This window comes from Rhodofomes roseus, assembly GCF_022264815.1.
Source record: "Rhodofomes roseus strain CIRM-BRFM 1785 chromosome Unknown C8Q71scaffold_20, whole genome shotgun sequence".
NCBI classification, from domain to species: domain Eukaryota; kingdom Fungi; phylum Basidiomycota; class Agaricomycetes; order Polyporales; family Fomitopsidaceae; genus Rhodofomes; species Rhodofomes roseus.
The window spans coordinates 183,115-196,897 of NW_025952976.1; the positions used below are offsets into that span (position 1 = coordinate 183,115).

The 13,783-nt window shown below is 58.4% G+C and overlaps 6 protein-coding genes across 6 annotated transcripts; 3 read left to right on the plus strand and 3 right to left on the minus strand.

The window, feature by feature from the left end:
• Nucleotides 1-35: 35 nt before the first annotated feature.
• Nucleotides 36-4,931, plus strand: C8Q71DRAFT_775489 (P-loop containing nucleoside triphosphate hydrolase protein). The gene is made up of 17 exons (XM_047924607.1): nucleotides 36-175; nucleotides 237-797; nucleotides 851-1,145; nucleotides 1,202-1,782; nucleotides 1,845-1,866; nucleotides 1,921-2,190; nucleotides 2,253-2,556; nucleotides 2,615-2,762; nucleotides 2,816-2,836; nucleotides 2,889-2,929; nucleotides 2,983-3,126; nucleotides 3,184-3,775; nucleotides 3,832-4,049; nucleotides 4,118-4,193; nucleotides 4,251-4,287; nucleotides 4,341-4,474; nucleotides 4,544-4,931. Exons 2-17 carry the CDS (start codon nucleotides 240-242, stop codon nucleotides 4,802-4,804), a joined length of 3,702 nt encoding a protein of 1,233 aa, XP_047775666.1. The 5' UTR covers nucleotides 36-175; nucleotides 237-239; the 3' UTR covers nucleotides 4,805-4,931.
• On the minus strand, nucleotides 4,932-5,781 carry C8Q71DRAFT_775490 (uncharacterized protein). Its single transcript, XM_047924608.1, has one exon. It carries the CDS (start codon nucleotides 5,544-5,546, stop codon nucleotides 5,319-5,321), a length of 228 nt encoding a protein of 75 aa, XP_047775667.1. The 5' UTR covers nucleotides 5,547-5,781; the 3' UTR covers nucleotides 4,932-5,318.
• Nucleotides 5,740-6,983, minus strand: C8Q71DRAFT_243517 (uncharacterized protein). The gene is made up of 2 exons (XM_047917250.1): nucleotides 6,009-6,983; nucleotides 5,740-5,952 (listed from the first exon to the last, which is right to left on the minus strand). Exons 1-2 carry the CDS (start codon nucleotides 6,714-6,716, stop codon nucleotides 5,824-5,826), a joined length of 837 nt encoding a protein of 278 aa, XP_047775668.1. The 5' UTR covers nucleotides 6,717-6,983; the 3' UTR covers nucleotides 5,740-5,823.
• C8Q71DRAFT_878517 (GTP binding protein) lies at nucleotides 6,984-9,234 on the minus strand (the record flags this gene model as incomplete). The annotated part of the gene is made up of 7 exons (XM_047928443.1): nucleotides 6,984-7,378; nucleotides 7,440-7,588; nucleotides 7,641-7,736; nucleotides 7,789-8,044; nucleotides 8,495-8,576; nucleotides 8,629-8,757; nucleotides 9,114-9,234. 7 exons carry the CDS (start codon nucleotides 9,232-9,234, stop codon nucleotides 7,252-7,254), a joined length of 960 nt encoding a protein of 319 aa, XP_047775669.1. The 3' UTR covers nucleotides 6,984-7,251.
• A 158-nt stretch (nucleotides 9,235-9,392) lies between these two features.
• On the plus strand, nucleotides 9,393-10,916 carry C8Q71DRAFT_243281 (uncharacterized protein). The gene has a single exon (XM_047917248.1). The coding sequence runs from the start codon at nucleotides 9,622-9,624 to the stop codon at nucleotides 10,780-10,782; it is 1,161 nt and encodes a 386-aa protein (XP_047775670.1). The 5' UTR covers nucleotides 9,393-9,621; the 3' UTR covers nucleotides 10,783-10,916.
• A 214-nt stretch (nucleotides 10,917-11,130) lies between these two features.
• C8Q71DRAFT_243453 (uncharacterized protein) lies at nucleotides 11,131-13,380 on the plus strand. The gene is made up of 5 exons (XM_047917249.1): nucleotides 11,131-11,207; nucleotides 11,267-11,313; nucleotides 11,368-11,778; nucleotides 11,845-12,301; nucleotides 12,360-13,380. The coding sequence occupies exons 3-5, from the start codon at nucleotides 11,592-11,594 to the stop codon at nucleotides 13,135-13,137; spliced, it is 1,422 nt and encodes a 473-aa protein (XP_047775671.1). The 5' UTR covers nucleotides 11,131-11,207; nucleotides 11,267-11,313; nucleotides 11,368-11,591; the 3' UTR covers nucleotides 13,138-13,380.
• The last annotated feature ends 403 nt before the right edge of the window (nucleotides 13,381-13,783 follow it).

Consider the following 13,783-nt stretch of genomic DNA (forward strand, 5'->3'; position numbering starts at 1 on the left):
ATCCTCAGCGCCGCGGCTCAATTTCGAAGCGGCATCCCACACTCGCACTCAAAAGTGCCTCGACAAAGTCCGAGGCTCTCCCAAGCCTCTCGTAGACTGCGCCCATCTCGGCCGCATCAAATTCAGAACAGTGCCTCGGTGCGGGTGTCTATGCCGCGTGCATGCGCTAGAAGCAGTCAGTAGCACTCAACATTACATCGCTGATGCAGCTACTGACTGTATATTATCTCTATCAGTAGATGTCTCCACCTAATTGCACGCTCTGCTGCTCGAAGTGCAGGGGTAATGCCTCAGCAGGTTCCTCAAGAGTGCGCAAAGATACTAACCCCTACGAGGTTTACTGCAATTTCTTACCGGCCGGGACCGTCACGATTCCTCTGCAATCTGGCGAAGTTACATGCTCCCACACGCATGCTGCTGACGGATGGCACTACCTGCCCTCGGCAGTAGCTCTAGAGCCTACACTAGTCCCTAACGACGCACCTCTCTTGAGGCTTCGTCAACTGGAGTTCCTCGTTAAACATCGCTTCATCGCAGCCACCTGCAAGCTCGACCATATCTCGAATGTCCTATACGTTAGAGTATACCTCATCCCATGGGACCTCCCTGGGGCCCACGGAGAACTGCGCGTGCGCAATGAGGTATCTGTTGTTGTACCCGCTAGGCGGCACCTGCGCAGTCTGCTTGCAGAGATCATTCAAGACGACGACGCCTGGGATGCTCTCCCTCCGCAAGATGTCGTCCCAGAAGCCGAGGCCACAACATTGAAGCAGCGACATTTCCTCACAGATGACACGGTACGTTACAGGTTCGTGCGTTGGGGCCATACTGAACCTCACCTACCTCGTAGGATAATCGTACGATGGCCGAGATATACAATGATCTACGTTCCCCCAAGCCACCGGCAAAGTTTAGAATATACAAGATCGCTGACATGCGAAGTGTCCTTTATACGTATCAGAAGGAGACAGTAGCAACGATGCTCGCCTGGGAGCTCGAACCGTCTAGCGCCGCGGATCCGCTCTACATCCCTATAACGGGGATCGACGGAGCAGTGTTCTACCTCCAACCAGAGACATTCGAAATTCAGCAGGAATGCCCGAGGGTCGTGCAGACGCGCGGCGGCATCCTCTGCGAAGAACTCGGTAGACGATCTCACTTCTACCCGGCGTTAAGCCTCGCTGACGTGCTCCGTACGTAGGCACCGGCAAGACCATAATGATACTCGGCCTTATCCTCGCCACGCGCAACCAGCTCTCAAGCCCCGCCGAGTCCATCCTCGATCCGCGCCCCGTCCTCACGCCTCTCTCCCTCCGCCACTTCCCCACCGGCGAAGAGGCCCAAGCGCGAGAGCGCCTGCTCCAGGGCCGGGGGAGCTCGGCCAGGCTGCACACGCACGCTAACAGAGCCGAGCCGAACACGATCCCCTCGCTCGTTGAGCACCTCCTGCACTACTGCGCGGTGCGCCCTGATGCAGTACAACTTTGGCAGCACCAGGAACAGCTGGAGCAGCGTGACCTGTGGAAGCCGATCATCCGGAACAGTCCGTTCTACCACCACTACGAGGTCGCGATACCGGGGGTGTCGCGCTCGAAGCGGAAGGAAAGCAACCCTGGCCCGAGGGTGATGTATCTCAGCGCGGCGACTATCGTACTCGTCCCGGATAACCTGTTCCATCAGTGGAAGGGCGAGATCATGAAGCACTGTCATGATGTTCTGCGCGTGTTAGAGGTAACGAGTCGAAAGCTGCCGCATGCGGCGAAGCTAGCCTCGGATTACGATGTGAGTTGTTCACTCCAGGCAATCGAGGCATAAGGACTGACCCCGTATCGCATACCTACAAGATCGTCCTGATGACCTACCATAGTATGCCAAGTTGGCTCACTGTTCATATTTACGAGACTAACCGCACTCATTCAGGCTTCTCCCTCGAAGCGGCCGCCAATAAGGTTCACGAGCTACATTCATGGAAAGTCTGCGAATGCCCGCGCCACCGCAGGACGCGCGTTCCGGATTGCACCTGCAGTGCGAACGGCGACGCCTCAAAGGTGTCGCCGCTCCTGCAGGTGCGCTGGAAGCGCCTCGTGATCGACGAGGGCCACGTCTCCGCGAACAAGAACTCGAATCTGATAACGTTGTCGCGGGTGCTCAGCGTCGAGCGGAAGTGGATCGTGACCGGCACACCGACGCGTTAGTAATGCGCTGGTATAAACCCTACTTGGTTCGGATACTGAACAACTACCGCTTCGTAGCGAACCTCCTGGGACTCCACCACGGCCAGGGCAGCGAGCTCCAGTACCCCGAGGATCCCGACGAGCCTAACACCGAGTCCACCGACGAGGAACTCAGTGCACGACGATGGACCCCGGATGATCGGCAGGACCTGAACAAGCTTTCGACGATGATGGTGCACTTCCTGGGCGTGCCGCAGTTCGCGACGGACCCGAAGCTCTTTGAGAGGCTCGTCATCTCGCCCCTCATGGCCCGCAGCGGACCAAGGACCGGGGCTATCCAGGTGTTGACGCAGGTCATGGAGACGATGATGATCCGGCATCGGTAAGTACGACTTTGCCTGTGTTATGCATCGGTAGTCTCAATGCTGGCATAATCGCAGAGTGGAGGATATCGAGAATGACGTGCTGCTCCCGTTGTTGAATCGCGAGACGGTCCTGTTGGATCTGGACCCGTATGCGCTCATGTCCTACAACGCGATGCAGGCTATGATTGCTGTCAACGCGGTAGACTCAGAACGCAAAGATCAGGTACGTCGACACCTTATTTCATAGATCTCATCTTCTCATATTACGCCCCCTAGGATTACTTGTTCCACCCTGCGGTATGAATGACTCCCACACCGATGTCAGAGCATCTTGCCTAATGTCTCACAGAACGCGGCTCCACTGAACCAACTCGTGGACAACATGTCACAGTATGTCCCTCGATTGCTCTACGACATTCGGGCCAGTGCTCAAGAATTCACAGAGTCATGTTCTGGCACGTAGATGATCAATCGTCATTCAACGTCGACGAAATCGCAGGAAGAGCCAAGGTCTTCATGGCCAACCTGGCTGAGCGTGGTACCTCCGAAGCGGACCGTGTTCTCATGGAACAGGCCTTGAAGCATGTGTGCGTATCCATACACTTTTTCATCCTTCAGGGTGCATTGAAATTCTGGGATGATAGTGGGTTGGCTGCGAACAACATCGTATGGCGACAGATGCAAAGAAATGCCTTCGTGTACCATCGCATCCAAGGGATTCCCGACCCTGCTGTGTACCGCGCCTGGACAACGTTCGCGTCCTCCGCCGCGGACAACCTCGCCGGACACGACATGATGCTGCACTCCGACAGAGCCCTCCGCTTCAAGCAGTTCGTCCTCAGACACCCTCTCTACTCAGTCGACCGCCTAGTGCTGGGCGGGAAGGACGTCCAGGAGGAGGAGCGGCAACGGCTGGCGCTGCAGCGGATGGAGGATGCGCGGAAGAAGAAGAGGAAGAGGAAGAGCGAGGGCAGCGCGCACCGGAAGGAGGTCGAGACCGTCAAGCATGTGGTGGCGACCCCGGAGAAGCGGGAGGAGCTCCGGAAGGAATACCTAGCTAGCTGGGAGAAGTTGCAGAAGCACTATGAGCAGGACGATGAGCATGCGCATAGCCAGAGTGGCTCTGCGCCTGCGCGCCCGAAGACAACGTCGTCTTGGCTCCTTGCGTCCTCTCCCATGGCCTCTGTACGCGTGGGCAAATCGACGTCGACGAAGTTAGACTACATTATCAACGAAGTGAGGTGGCTCGCGACATTCAGATTTAGATCGTTTCCTGACAGGTCTGCATCCAGATTCGGCAGCACTCCGCGGACGAGAAGTTCCTCATCTTCTCTCGCTCACCGCTGACCCTGGCCTACGTCTCCGAGGGCCTCGAGCTGATGGGCATGAAGTACCTGCAATTCACTACGAAGGTGCCCCGGGAGCAGCGGCAGCACAATATCGTCACCTTCGAGACGTCAGAGCTGTACCGCGTCTTCCTGATGGAGCTGCAGCACGGTGCGCGTGGTTTGTGAGTACCGATCGATCGAGTTGGTGTCAGGACCGAGGATCGTCGTTGACGTTGACCTTCTCGATCAGGAACTTGATCGCCGCCTCCAGAGTGATCTTCTGCGAGCCGGTGTGGCAGGCGGATGTTGAGAGTCAGGCAATCAAGGTAAGGCATTATCTAAGCTACGGAAGGGACAAACACTCATGTTCACTCTCTCTGCAGCGTGTGCATCGTATCGGGCAGAAACGGCCTGTCACTGGTGAGTGTCTGTCATTCGCACAACACAGACCCGTGCTCATCGTCCGTGTTCAGTGAAAACACTGGCCATCCGATCTACGCATGAAGAGGTGATGGTCTCTCGCAGGGATGCCTTGCTGCAGAGCGGCGCCGGCGCCGTCAAGCAGCCCAAACTGACCGAGGACACCCGCATTCGCGACTTCATCGCCGTACGTCCCCCAACTTACGCTCTCAGCTTGGATCCATGTCATACTAAGTTCATCTCGGTGCATCCGCAGAACCCAACCTTCCTGTCCGAGACGTCCAACCCGAGGTTAGAGATTGACTTCCCCCTCTTCGACATACAGCCTCCAGAACCTGAAGTCGCTCTTGAGGCCTCGCGTTCGCTTAACGGTGTTCAGCCAACTGGGACTGCTGACCCGCACGCAAGAGACGTCGTGGTTGTCAACAGCACGAATCAACGGCCAGGAGCTGAGCCTGAAGCTTCTGGGTCTAAAGAGGAGCCACCTCGCAAGAAGGTGCGGGTCGTTAGGTTTTGAGTAGTACTAGTGGGAACATCCTAGTTCTTGGATATCTATAGTGTAGTAATGCTTGTAGTTCCATGTCACATCCTCCTTGTTTGTGTTTAGGTCACCGTTGTTTGCTTCGCTCTCGATCGCTACTCATTGCTATGTAGAAATGCTGTGTACTCTCGACAGATCTTTTGCTGATTCGTATTTGTCAACACTGCATTGGTCTTAGCCACAGTACACGGTATGACTAAAGGTATCAATAAGGGGAAGAAGGGTCTCGCAGAGACGAAAGAGGGGAAGGCGTGGCTGACCGACGGACTACAGTGGCAAAGCTACAGCAGTGCGCACACCGACTAAAATAATTTAAGATAACAGTCCAAGAACATGCTGAGAGGTGTAGAGTACAGTATGCGGTGATGCACAGGGTTGAATAGGGTGAACTGTCCCAAGGGTGACATCGCAACTCGACAACTACCAAGAAAAGCGAACGTCGACAAAGTCCACTAGAGTCCGCATACCACCCCGTCACGTTTTGCGCCGCTCATCCAGTGGGGACAAACGCAAGCTGGTCATCCCTGCTCCTCGTCGCACCCGCACCCGGATTGGCCGCCCCAGGCACGTTCACGCGCTGGCGCTGCAAGCACTCCAAGGGCACCGCGCCCTGCTCGCCGCGCATGTTCGCGCACAGCGCCCATCCGTCGTCGTACTCGGAGAGCACGCGCACCATCTCGCCCTGGCTCACCGCGAGCTCGTCGGGCAGGCTCGGCATGAACGCGTTCCTTACGAGCGCGAACGACACGCTGCCCGACGACCCGTGCGACGGCGTCAGCGACGTGGGGATCGTCGCCGGGGAGGTCGCCCGCGGCGGCGGCACGTAGTTGTTGCTCAGAGCGGGCGAGCCCGTGCGCGCGTAGTTGTTGTACGGCCCGGCGGGTGGCGGGGTGTTGTAGCGTGCGGCGGGTGGCGGGGTGTTGTAGCGCGCGGCGGGGGGCGGGGTGTTGTAGCGCGCGACGGGCGGGTTCTGGAACATGGCCCCCGGTGGGTCATTATAGCCCATCGGCGGGGCAGCTGCGTTGTATGCCCTGGCCGGGCCACGGGGGGCACCTGCCGGCGGGATGACCTGCCCCGGCGCGACACCGTTCGGCGGCATGATCTGGCCCGGCGGCATGTTCGGGCCCGGGGCGGCGTACTGGCGCGGGGGCGGCGCGTACTGGGCCACGGGCGGCGGGGGATCCTTGCGGATGGACGGGATGCGCTCCGGGACGAGCGTCTCCGCCGAGAGCGCGGCCGCGCCGCCCTTCTCGAGCGCGCCGGGGCCAAAGCCGGTGTCGGGCGCGATCCACTGGGTCATGCGGCGCTGGCGGCGGCGGAGGCAGCGTTTGCGGATGAGGTAGATGAAGATCAGGATGAGCAGCGCGCCGCCGCCCGCGGAGATCCCGATGATGGCCCCCGTAGACAGCGACTTGGACGACGAGGAGCCATTCGTGATGGAGGACGTGTTCGTGGAGGTCGCTCTTGCGGCATCGGAGCCGGTCGCGGACGCTGCGGTCGCGGAAGGAAGGGACGCCAGAGACGCGGCGGCGGACGAGGCATTCGTCGAGGATGCACCAGAACTAGTAGAAGTGGCCGGAGCACTCTTGGTGGTGGACGATGCGGACGAGGACGAGGAAGAGCCAGAGGAGGAACTCGACTTGCTGCTACTGCTGCTCGACGGGCTCGAGGAACTAGCCGACGAGCTCGGGGACGATGTCGAGGACGCCGACGACGAGGACGAGCTCACAGTGACCTTGGTCGTGACAAGCTTTTGCGTGATCACCGAGTCGCCATGATCCTTTGTCGTGAACACAGAGGTGAATACGGAGGTGACAACCTGGTCGTCCGCCCTGCGATTATGAACGGCCTGTGTGACGGGAAGTAAACCGTCGTCGACAGCACCCATGGCTGGACGCAAATGCCGCAGAAAGAGGCCCCGCTCTGCGGGCGAGGAAAGACGAAAAAACACGAGTAGGGGAGTAAGGAGAATAGGAATGCTCAGATCTGGAGCATTCAGTCGTGCTGGTCGCCTCGCCGCGAAGCCGGGGATGGATGTCGTTCAGTACCGAATCCCTGCCGCTGTTCGATAACAGCCTGTACCGATCACCGCCAAGCGCTTCGCGAGGACGTGGTTACTGTCGTGACGAGGCGTGGCACAGCCGCCCCGATCTCTCACACGTCCCACAATCGCTTCACACTCGCCGCGGACGCATTAATGTGGTATTCAAACGAGCGTAGGGGCAGGGCACAACCAGTATAAACAGACACGAGCGGTACCGTCCAACAACAACCAACAAGGAGCGTTCAGAAGCACAAAGCACACGCAGGCCGGGGCAGTGAAAGGGGTATCAAGAGCTTTTCGACACAAGTGAGAGACTGCAGAACCGCACGCGGACGCGCATATGGCTCGAGGTAAGGGTCTACTGTCGTAGAGCGTGCCCTTACGCCGACGACTGCGCAGCCGGGGGCCGCGGGTTCGTCTGCTCCTTGAGTGCGAGCAGCTGTTTTGAGCGGAACGCCTCGTAGTGGATCTGTGCAGTCGTCTCGATGAGGTCCTGCAGGTGTGTCCTGTAGCCAGAGCGCATGAGCACTGGTCGCAAAACACCAAAGACGCTTGGGTAGAACGCACCTCGTGAGGAAGTTCCGCAGGTAGACGAACTCGCAGTGCGTCTCGTCCTCCACGTTCACAACACCCCAGCGGTTCTTCCGGCCGCGCACCGACTTGCCGTCAATGATGACGTTCCGCTCCGAACCCACGACCGCGAACGGGATCATGCTCTGTACAGACGCGTTAGATTGCCTCTGTTAATGGACGAGAATGCCAGCTTACCCTGATGCTCTCGTTGAGCTGAACCTCCTCCTCATCGTTCTCATCCGTGTCAAAGGGATAGAGACGGATGTTGTGGTACTGAAGCTCAGCCCGAATCTATTTGTCCCAGTGAGATACTGTCAGCGCCAGGTACGCGTGTGGAACCCACCTTTTGCTTGAACGCATCCCGCTCCTCGAGCGTCAAGCTGTCCGACTTGGCAATAACGGGGACAACATTGACGACCTCGCTCAGCTTCTTCATCACGATGATGTCAATGGGACGGAGGGAGTGGCCGGTGGGATTGATGAAGAAGAGACAGCAGTGAATGCGCGTGTCCTGGATGTGGCGGTCACGCATGGCCGTCAGCTCCTTGCGCAGGTATGCGCTGTGCTGGTCCTTGATGTACTTGACGAGGGGATCCCAACTGCAAAGGTCTCATGTCAGCATTCTAGTTCAATCATCGCGTGACAAGAATATAGGTGGAATGATTGCATGCTGCAACACCTTCGAGGGGCGCTCTGCGCGTAAGTACGAGATCAACACCTGCAGAGGATATATGTCAAACCTCCAAACAGAGACATGACACTGTTCGTCGCCACCAAAAAGCTATTGACAGAACAGATACTATTACTAGATTGCTCGGCGCTCGGATCCGCAGGGTACGACAGTTGCAGACCGACTAGATATCATCATTTTGTCGAAGACGGAGTTGTTTGGACAGACATCGACAACGTCCGCCCTGTTACACGTCCGCTGATACATCATGGCCACCCGGAAGGCGCTATGCAGCATACAACGTGAACAGCATATGTTGCCTCTCCAGCGCACTGGCACAACAGATGACGACCACACGTCACGACGGATCCAGACTCACCAATTCTCGTTGTCGATCTGGTCGCCATACCCAGGAGTGTCGACGATGTTCAACCGCAGCTTCACACCGTTCTCGGCAATAACTAGCCAATGCCAGTGTCAGCTCCCGGTAACATCAATGAGCAGTTAACGCACCATGGGAGACAGGGTGGATCTCCGTGGTCTGCCTGACGGGCTCGTCGGCTTCCTTCCGCCCCTTCGAGTCAATGAGGTGCGAGGCGAAGATGGTGTTGATGAGCGTCGACTTCCCAAGGCCCGTCTGGCCTACGATAGATAAGTATGTCAATGATATGTTCAATGAGCTGCATAGAGCCGGGACGTGGAAATGTCAGAGCTGGCGGATGAGTGCCGTACGATACTGCGCGTCATTATTGCTTATCCCCACGTAGACCACGGGTGTTCGGTATCTTTTACTCAAGGACAGAACGGTGATAGAGCGGGGAACTAGTGAATTCCGCGCGTTCTCGCGCAGTCCAAGAGGCCCCCTCCCGCAAACGCAGTGACACGAGGGTTTCGTGAGGTGTCCCCGTAGCAATGACATGAGCACCTCTCTCGCCCTCTCTCGCCCTGCAGCCAGCTCCCACACTTCTCACAGCTCCTCATAACGAGCAGTGACGCACCGACAACGATGACATTGAACTGGAAGCCCCGCTTCAAGAGCTTGTGCTCAATCTGCTGGGTGATGGTGTCGAAACCGACATACGCGTTGGCGCGGATCTCTTCGGCGGTAGCGGCGGCCATGGCAGACAGAAGGGCTGTGGACAGACGAGGACGAAGGGGAAGACGGCGGCGACGGGGGCGGGGGACGTGAACGCGCGGGCCAACTTTTGGGTCGTCGCCAACGCGCTAGCTGTCTGCCACGTGGGAAGATGGCCAGTTCGGCCCCCTCCGCCCGGCGCCTAGCCCAGTCGCTGTTCGCAGCGCTCGCCTGCAGTCCACACCCGGCCGACCGTCTATCGCACGATGCCTCGGTTCACATCTCTTGTCCTCTCCGCCATTCACGACGCGGTACGTAGGCTGCTCCTGGCCAGTGCACAATGCTCACGGAAATCATGCAGGTCCCGCCTGGTCTTAAGACCTTGTACGGGTAGACCGAGGTAGACAGGGCGGCCGTAGGAGGCGCGAGTTATGGCCCCTGAACTACCCCAGGAGATCCTCGACCAGGTCGTCGACCATCTCTGGGACGACTGGAAGGCGTTGATCGCGTGTAACGCGGCCAGTCGCGTATTCGTCCCCGCTGCTCGGACGCACATCTTCCGCGATGTCATCGTCGATGGCCTCTCCAAGTGTGACCGCTTTGAGCGCGTCCTGGACGGCTCGCCCGCAGCTGCGCGGTATGTCCGCAAGCTCAAGGTCGTCGCGCACCACTTCTCTTACCAGGCGGGCGCGTATCGGAACATCGACTCGTCCTGGGTCGCCCACGTCCCCGACCTCGTCGATCGCTTCCCCAGGCTCATCGAGCTCGAGCTGAATTCGCTGAACTGGAACACTCTCCAGCTGACCCCTGAGCGCACGCGCCCCTTCCTTGGGGCGGTCTCCCGCCTGTCGCGGCTTGTCCTCTCCAACGTCCATTTCGGATGTTCGTCGCAGATCGAGGACGTCCTCCACGCAGCCGCGGGTCTCACGGAGCTCATCTGTGACCGCGTTTACTGGACCTACTGGTCTCAGCAGCACTCGCAATCCCCTCCAGAGCTGAAAGACAGTCCGGAGCGACCACCATTACGTCGCCTCGTTTTGCACCCAGGCTCACCGTCGACTCTGCTCACTCAATGGCTCTTGCAGTCAGGCTACGAACTGAAGATCCAGGACATCGACATCCGTTGGCGCGAGCGGGGGTGCACCGACGCCCTCGGCGACCTATTGCGCGCCACCGGCGTTCATCTCGAGTCGCTTTCCCTCGATCTGCCTCGCCCAGTGGCCGCGGAATCGCTGTCACGCAACAGCATCGACCTCTCCGCCAACCCCAGCTTGCGTCACCTCCAGCTCGGGGGCCCAGTCCTCCCCGACTGCTGCAACTGGGTGCCTACTCTCGTCGCTCAGATCACGTCTACACAGATCGCGAGCATCGATGTGTTGCTCATGGCGCCGTGGTGCCAGGACTTGCACGCGTTCGACTGGGTGCTGCTGAACTGTGCCTTGTCACATCCGCGGTTCGCGGGCGTGCGAGTCACGTTCGACGTTTGCCTTGCGATGTGGCAGGCGAACAACTACACACTCGTGCATGACCTTATATCCAACGCGTTACCCGACTTCCGCTCGAGAGGCGAGTTGGTCGTCAGATGTGCATGATACCCGGGTGCGATCATGGCTCGACGTGCTCATCTGTGGTACTATACCTAGAAGATCCTAGGCTCATCACTAGCGTTCATTGTATACCTTGAATATCTGGGGTTTAATGGGTCCTCTTGTCTACTCTGGGTCTCTCTGCTACTATCTACGGGTCTAATAGATGGTCTTATTGTGCTGGCTTCTACGATAATCACTCACTTGCGGGTTCATTACGAATGCGGGCCTCCATGCTTGTTTCCTGGGTGAAAGTATATGTCCGGGACCAGTCTCAAGTTCTTCCATGGGCGCAGCGGGCTTTATAAGGTGAAGTATATCCTTGACCTCGATCTATGCTGCTAGAAGCGCAGTGAGATGCCTGCCCTGACCCCACTGGAACTGCTGCGATACTCAGTGCGTGGAACGCACGAGGCAATTCGTTGACACATGTTCGTCGTTTGTCGCGCCACATCACCGCGGCGACCGTGCACTCACTGGACCGTCACAGTGTGCAACTCAAGTTGTCCTATCCTAATGCTAGGCAACCCGGTGCGAGTGAGTACTTGTTCTTCACCATCACATTAGTTCCCCTTCATAGAGGCTGCGCAGGCGACATACTCGACGTTCTACACATGGGCGTCGATCCTCGACCTTCTGGAGGATGGCCTGACATACTCATTCAACAAAGCGGAACAACATGCCCAGGACTGCATGCACGCCGGGTGCCTACACACACTGTTGCAGGTAGGCCGCTGCAGCCCGCCGCATGTATAGCCCTAGACCAGTACACCCGCACTACGCTGCGCCGCCAGGCCTGTTGGTAGCGAACCACGATGTCCTGCTACTCGACGGTGACGGGCACGTCCCTGGCCACGCTGAGCTCGGAGAGCGTCTCGACGTCGTACAGCACGAGCGTCAGCTCGTACGCGACGACGAAGTCGACGGTGACCTCGTGCGGGACGGCCACGTTTGGCCTCTTTCCTGTGCCGACATGTTCGACTTTCGAGACGACCATTGGAGGTGAGCTGTGCTGAACTCGTTTGCGTTGCGGGGTGAGGAGCTGACTGGATGGGCGACGTTCAACAGGGGGAGCTACGACTCTGCAGATTCCTATAATGACGACTGTCACGCTAACGCAAGCAATCACGAACACCCTGTACGGAACGACCTGCTCTAGCGGGAGCACCTCCGCGCAGACCTCAGCTCCATCCTCCGGCTCTTCCGGGTCTACCGCGACCTCAACGTCCGACGGCTCTACGTCGTCTTCTGATGCGCAGACATCCGCAGAATCGTCGTCTCCGCCGTCATCCACCACCTTCTTGTTACAGTCCACTGAGACGACAGTGGTGGGAGGGTCCACTGTAACGACTCAGATAACCTCATTGGAGGTCGTCGCCGTGACTGCGTCGTCAACACTTGCTGCCAGCCTGCCGTCAGGGAGCAGCACGAGTAGCGACTCGGCTCCTACGGGTGCAATTATTGGCGCGATTATCGGTGGAATTGCCGCTTTGGTCCTTCTGGCGTTTGGCTTTGCATTCTTTTCGTGAGTGAATTGCTTTGCAATCTCGGACCCTACTGATACTGACTCTCCCCTCCCTCAGACGAGGGAAGAAACGTCCTGACGATGTCCAAGAGAAAGATCCTGAACCTGACATGACGACACTGGCCAGTAGGATGCTACGGAAGCGGCGGGACAAAAAGGGCGACATCGATATCGACGCCGAGGCGCGTCCCTTCACAGAAGGGCTGCCCTACCAACTTGGGGACATCTCCGTCAACACCATCCCACCGACACCTCCGCAGAAGGACCTACCGATGCGATTTGCCTCCAAGCTCAAACCTCTCCCTAAATCTCCCCGTGCGACATGGTATTCCGTCGTACCTAGCAAATCCCCGCCGCCTGACCAATCAGACCGGTCCTCCATCGCGACCATCCGCGCCACGCCCCGGGCCACGCCTGCAAGCCAGCCTCTTCCGCAGCTCACCGTCAACCCGCCCAGCCCGAGATTACCCATGTTACACGTCTCGAACGTCTCGCCTCGCAACTCCGCGCTGCTCACGCCGCCGCCGCTCCCGGAGAAGAGCCACTTCCTGCCCCGTCCCCGGCGGGGGAAGGCCCCCGAGCGGCAGGACGGCGCGCCCCCTGCGTCGCGGAGCCACACCCCACGCACGTCACTGCGCGCGTCTTTCTTCGGGACGCCCTCGCTGAGGATGCCTGTCCCGTCGATGCCTGCTATCTGGCCTGTGGTGCAGCATGAGGATGGCGGGCCCGCGCAAGCTGGGCCGTCGGCTCCTCGCAGAGACAAGGCAGCAGAAGCTGCTTCCGAGCGCCCGGCTGAGGGTTCGGGAGACATGCCTCCGCCTGCATATTCTGCGTAGATATTGCTTTGAGAAGGCTGGGGCCTTCGGGATGCTATTAGGTAGTGACTTCCGCGTAACTTATTGCGTTGACTACTTGACTGCTATGCGTTCTTGCCTGACCTTCTCCGGTCGTATGACAGATGATGATTATGACTTCGGTCTTTACGTTTCCCATTGCACACGTCATCTTGCTGTCCATAAGGACCCATATCTGTCTTTCGGAAGAGGTAATGGCAAGTCAAGCAGAGAGCGAACCGAAGCATCTTGACTGCTGACTGCCCTGAGACATCGATAGCACACGTCTGCCGAATCTTTACCCCGGACTTGCCGCGATAGGTGATGCTCATGAGTCAATGTGCTTGATTCGCACATCGTGTCGCGCGTCGCTCGATGAGTCCTGCATGACTCCGTCGTGCAACGCACTGAGGCTGGGCGCTCCCGCTTGGATCAAGAACTGTGTTCCAAACGCCGGGGCGATTTTGCTCGAGCGAGTCATTGCTTGCGTCTACAACTTATCAGCGTCTGTCGCAACAGAAGGGCGCGTGGCGAGTCCAGAGAAACAGTGGGCGGGGCACAGTGGGCGGAGACAATGTTGTGTTTGCGCACAAGCCGCACAAGCGCCGTCATTGTTGATGCGTTGTTTGGCAACGGCGCGCGCGTTTGT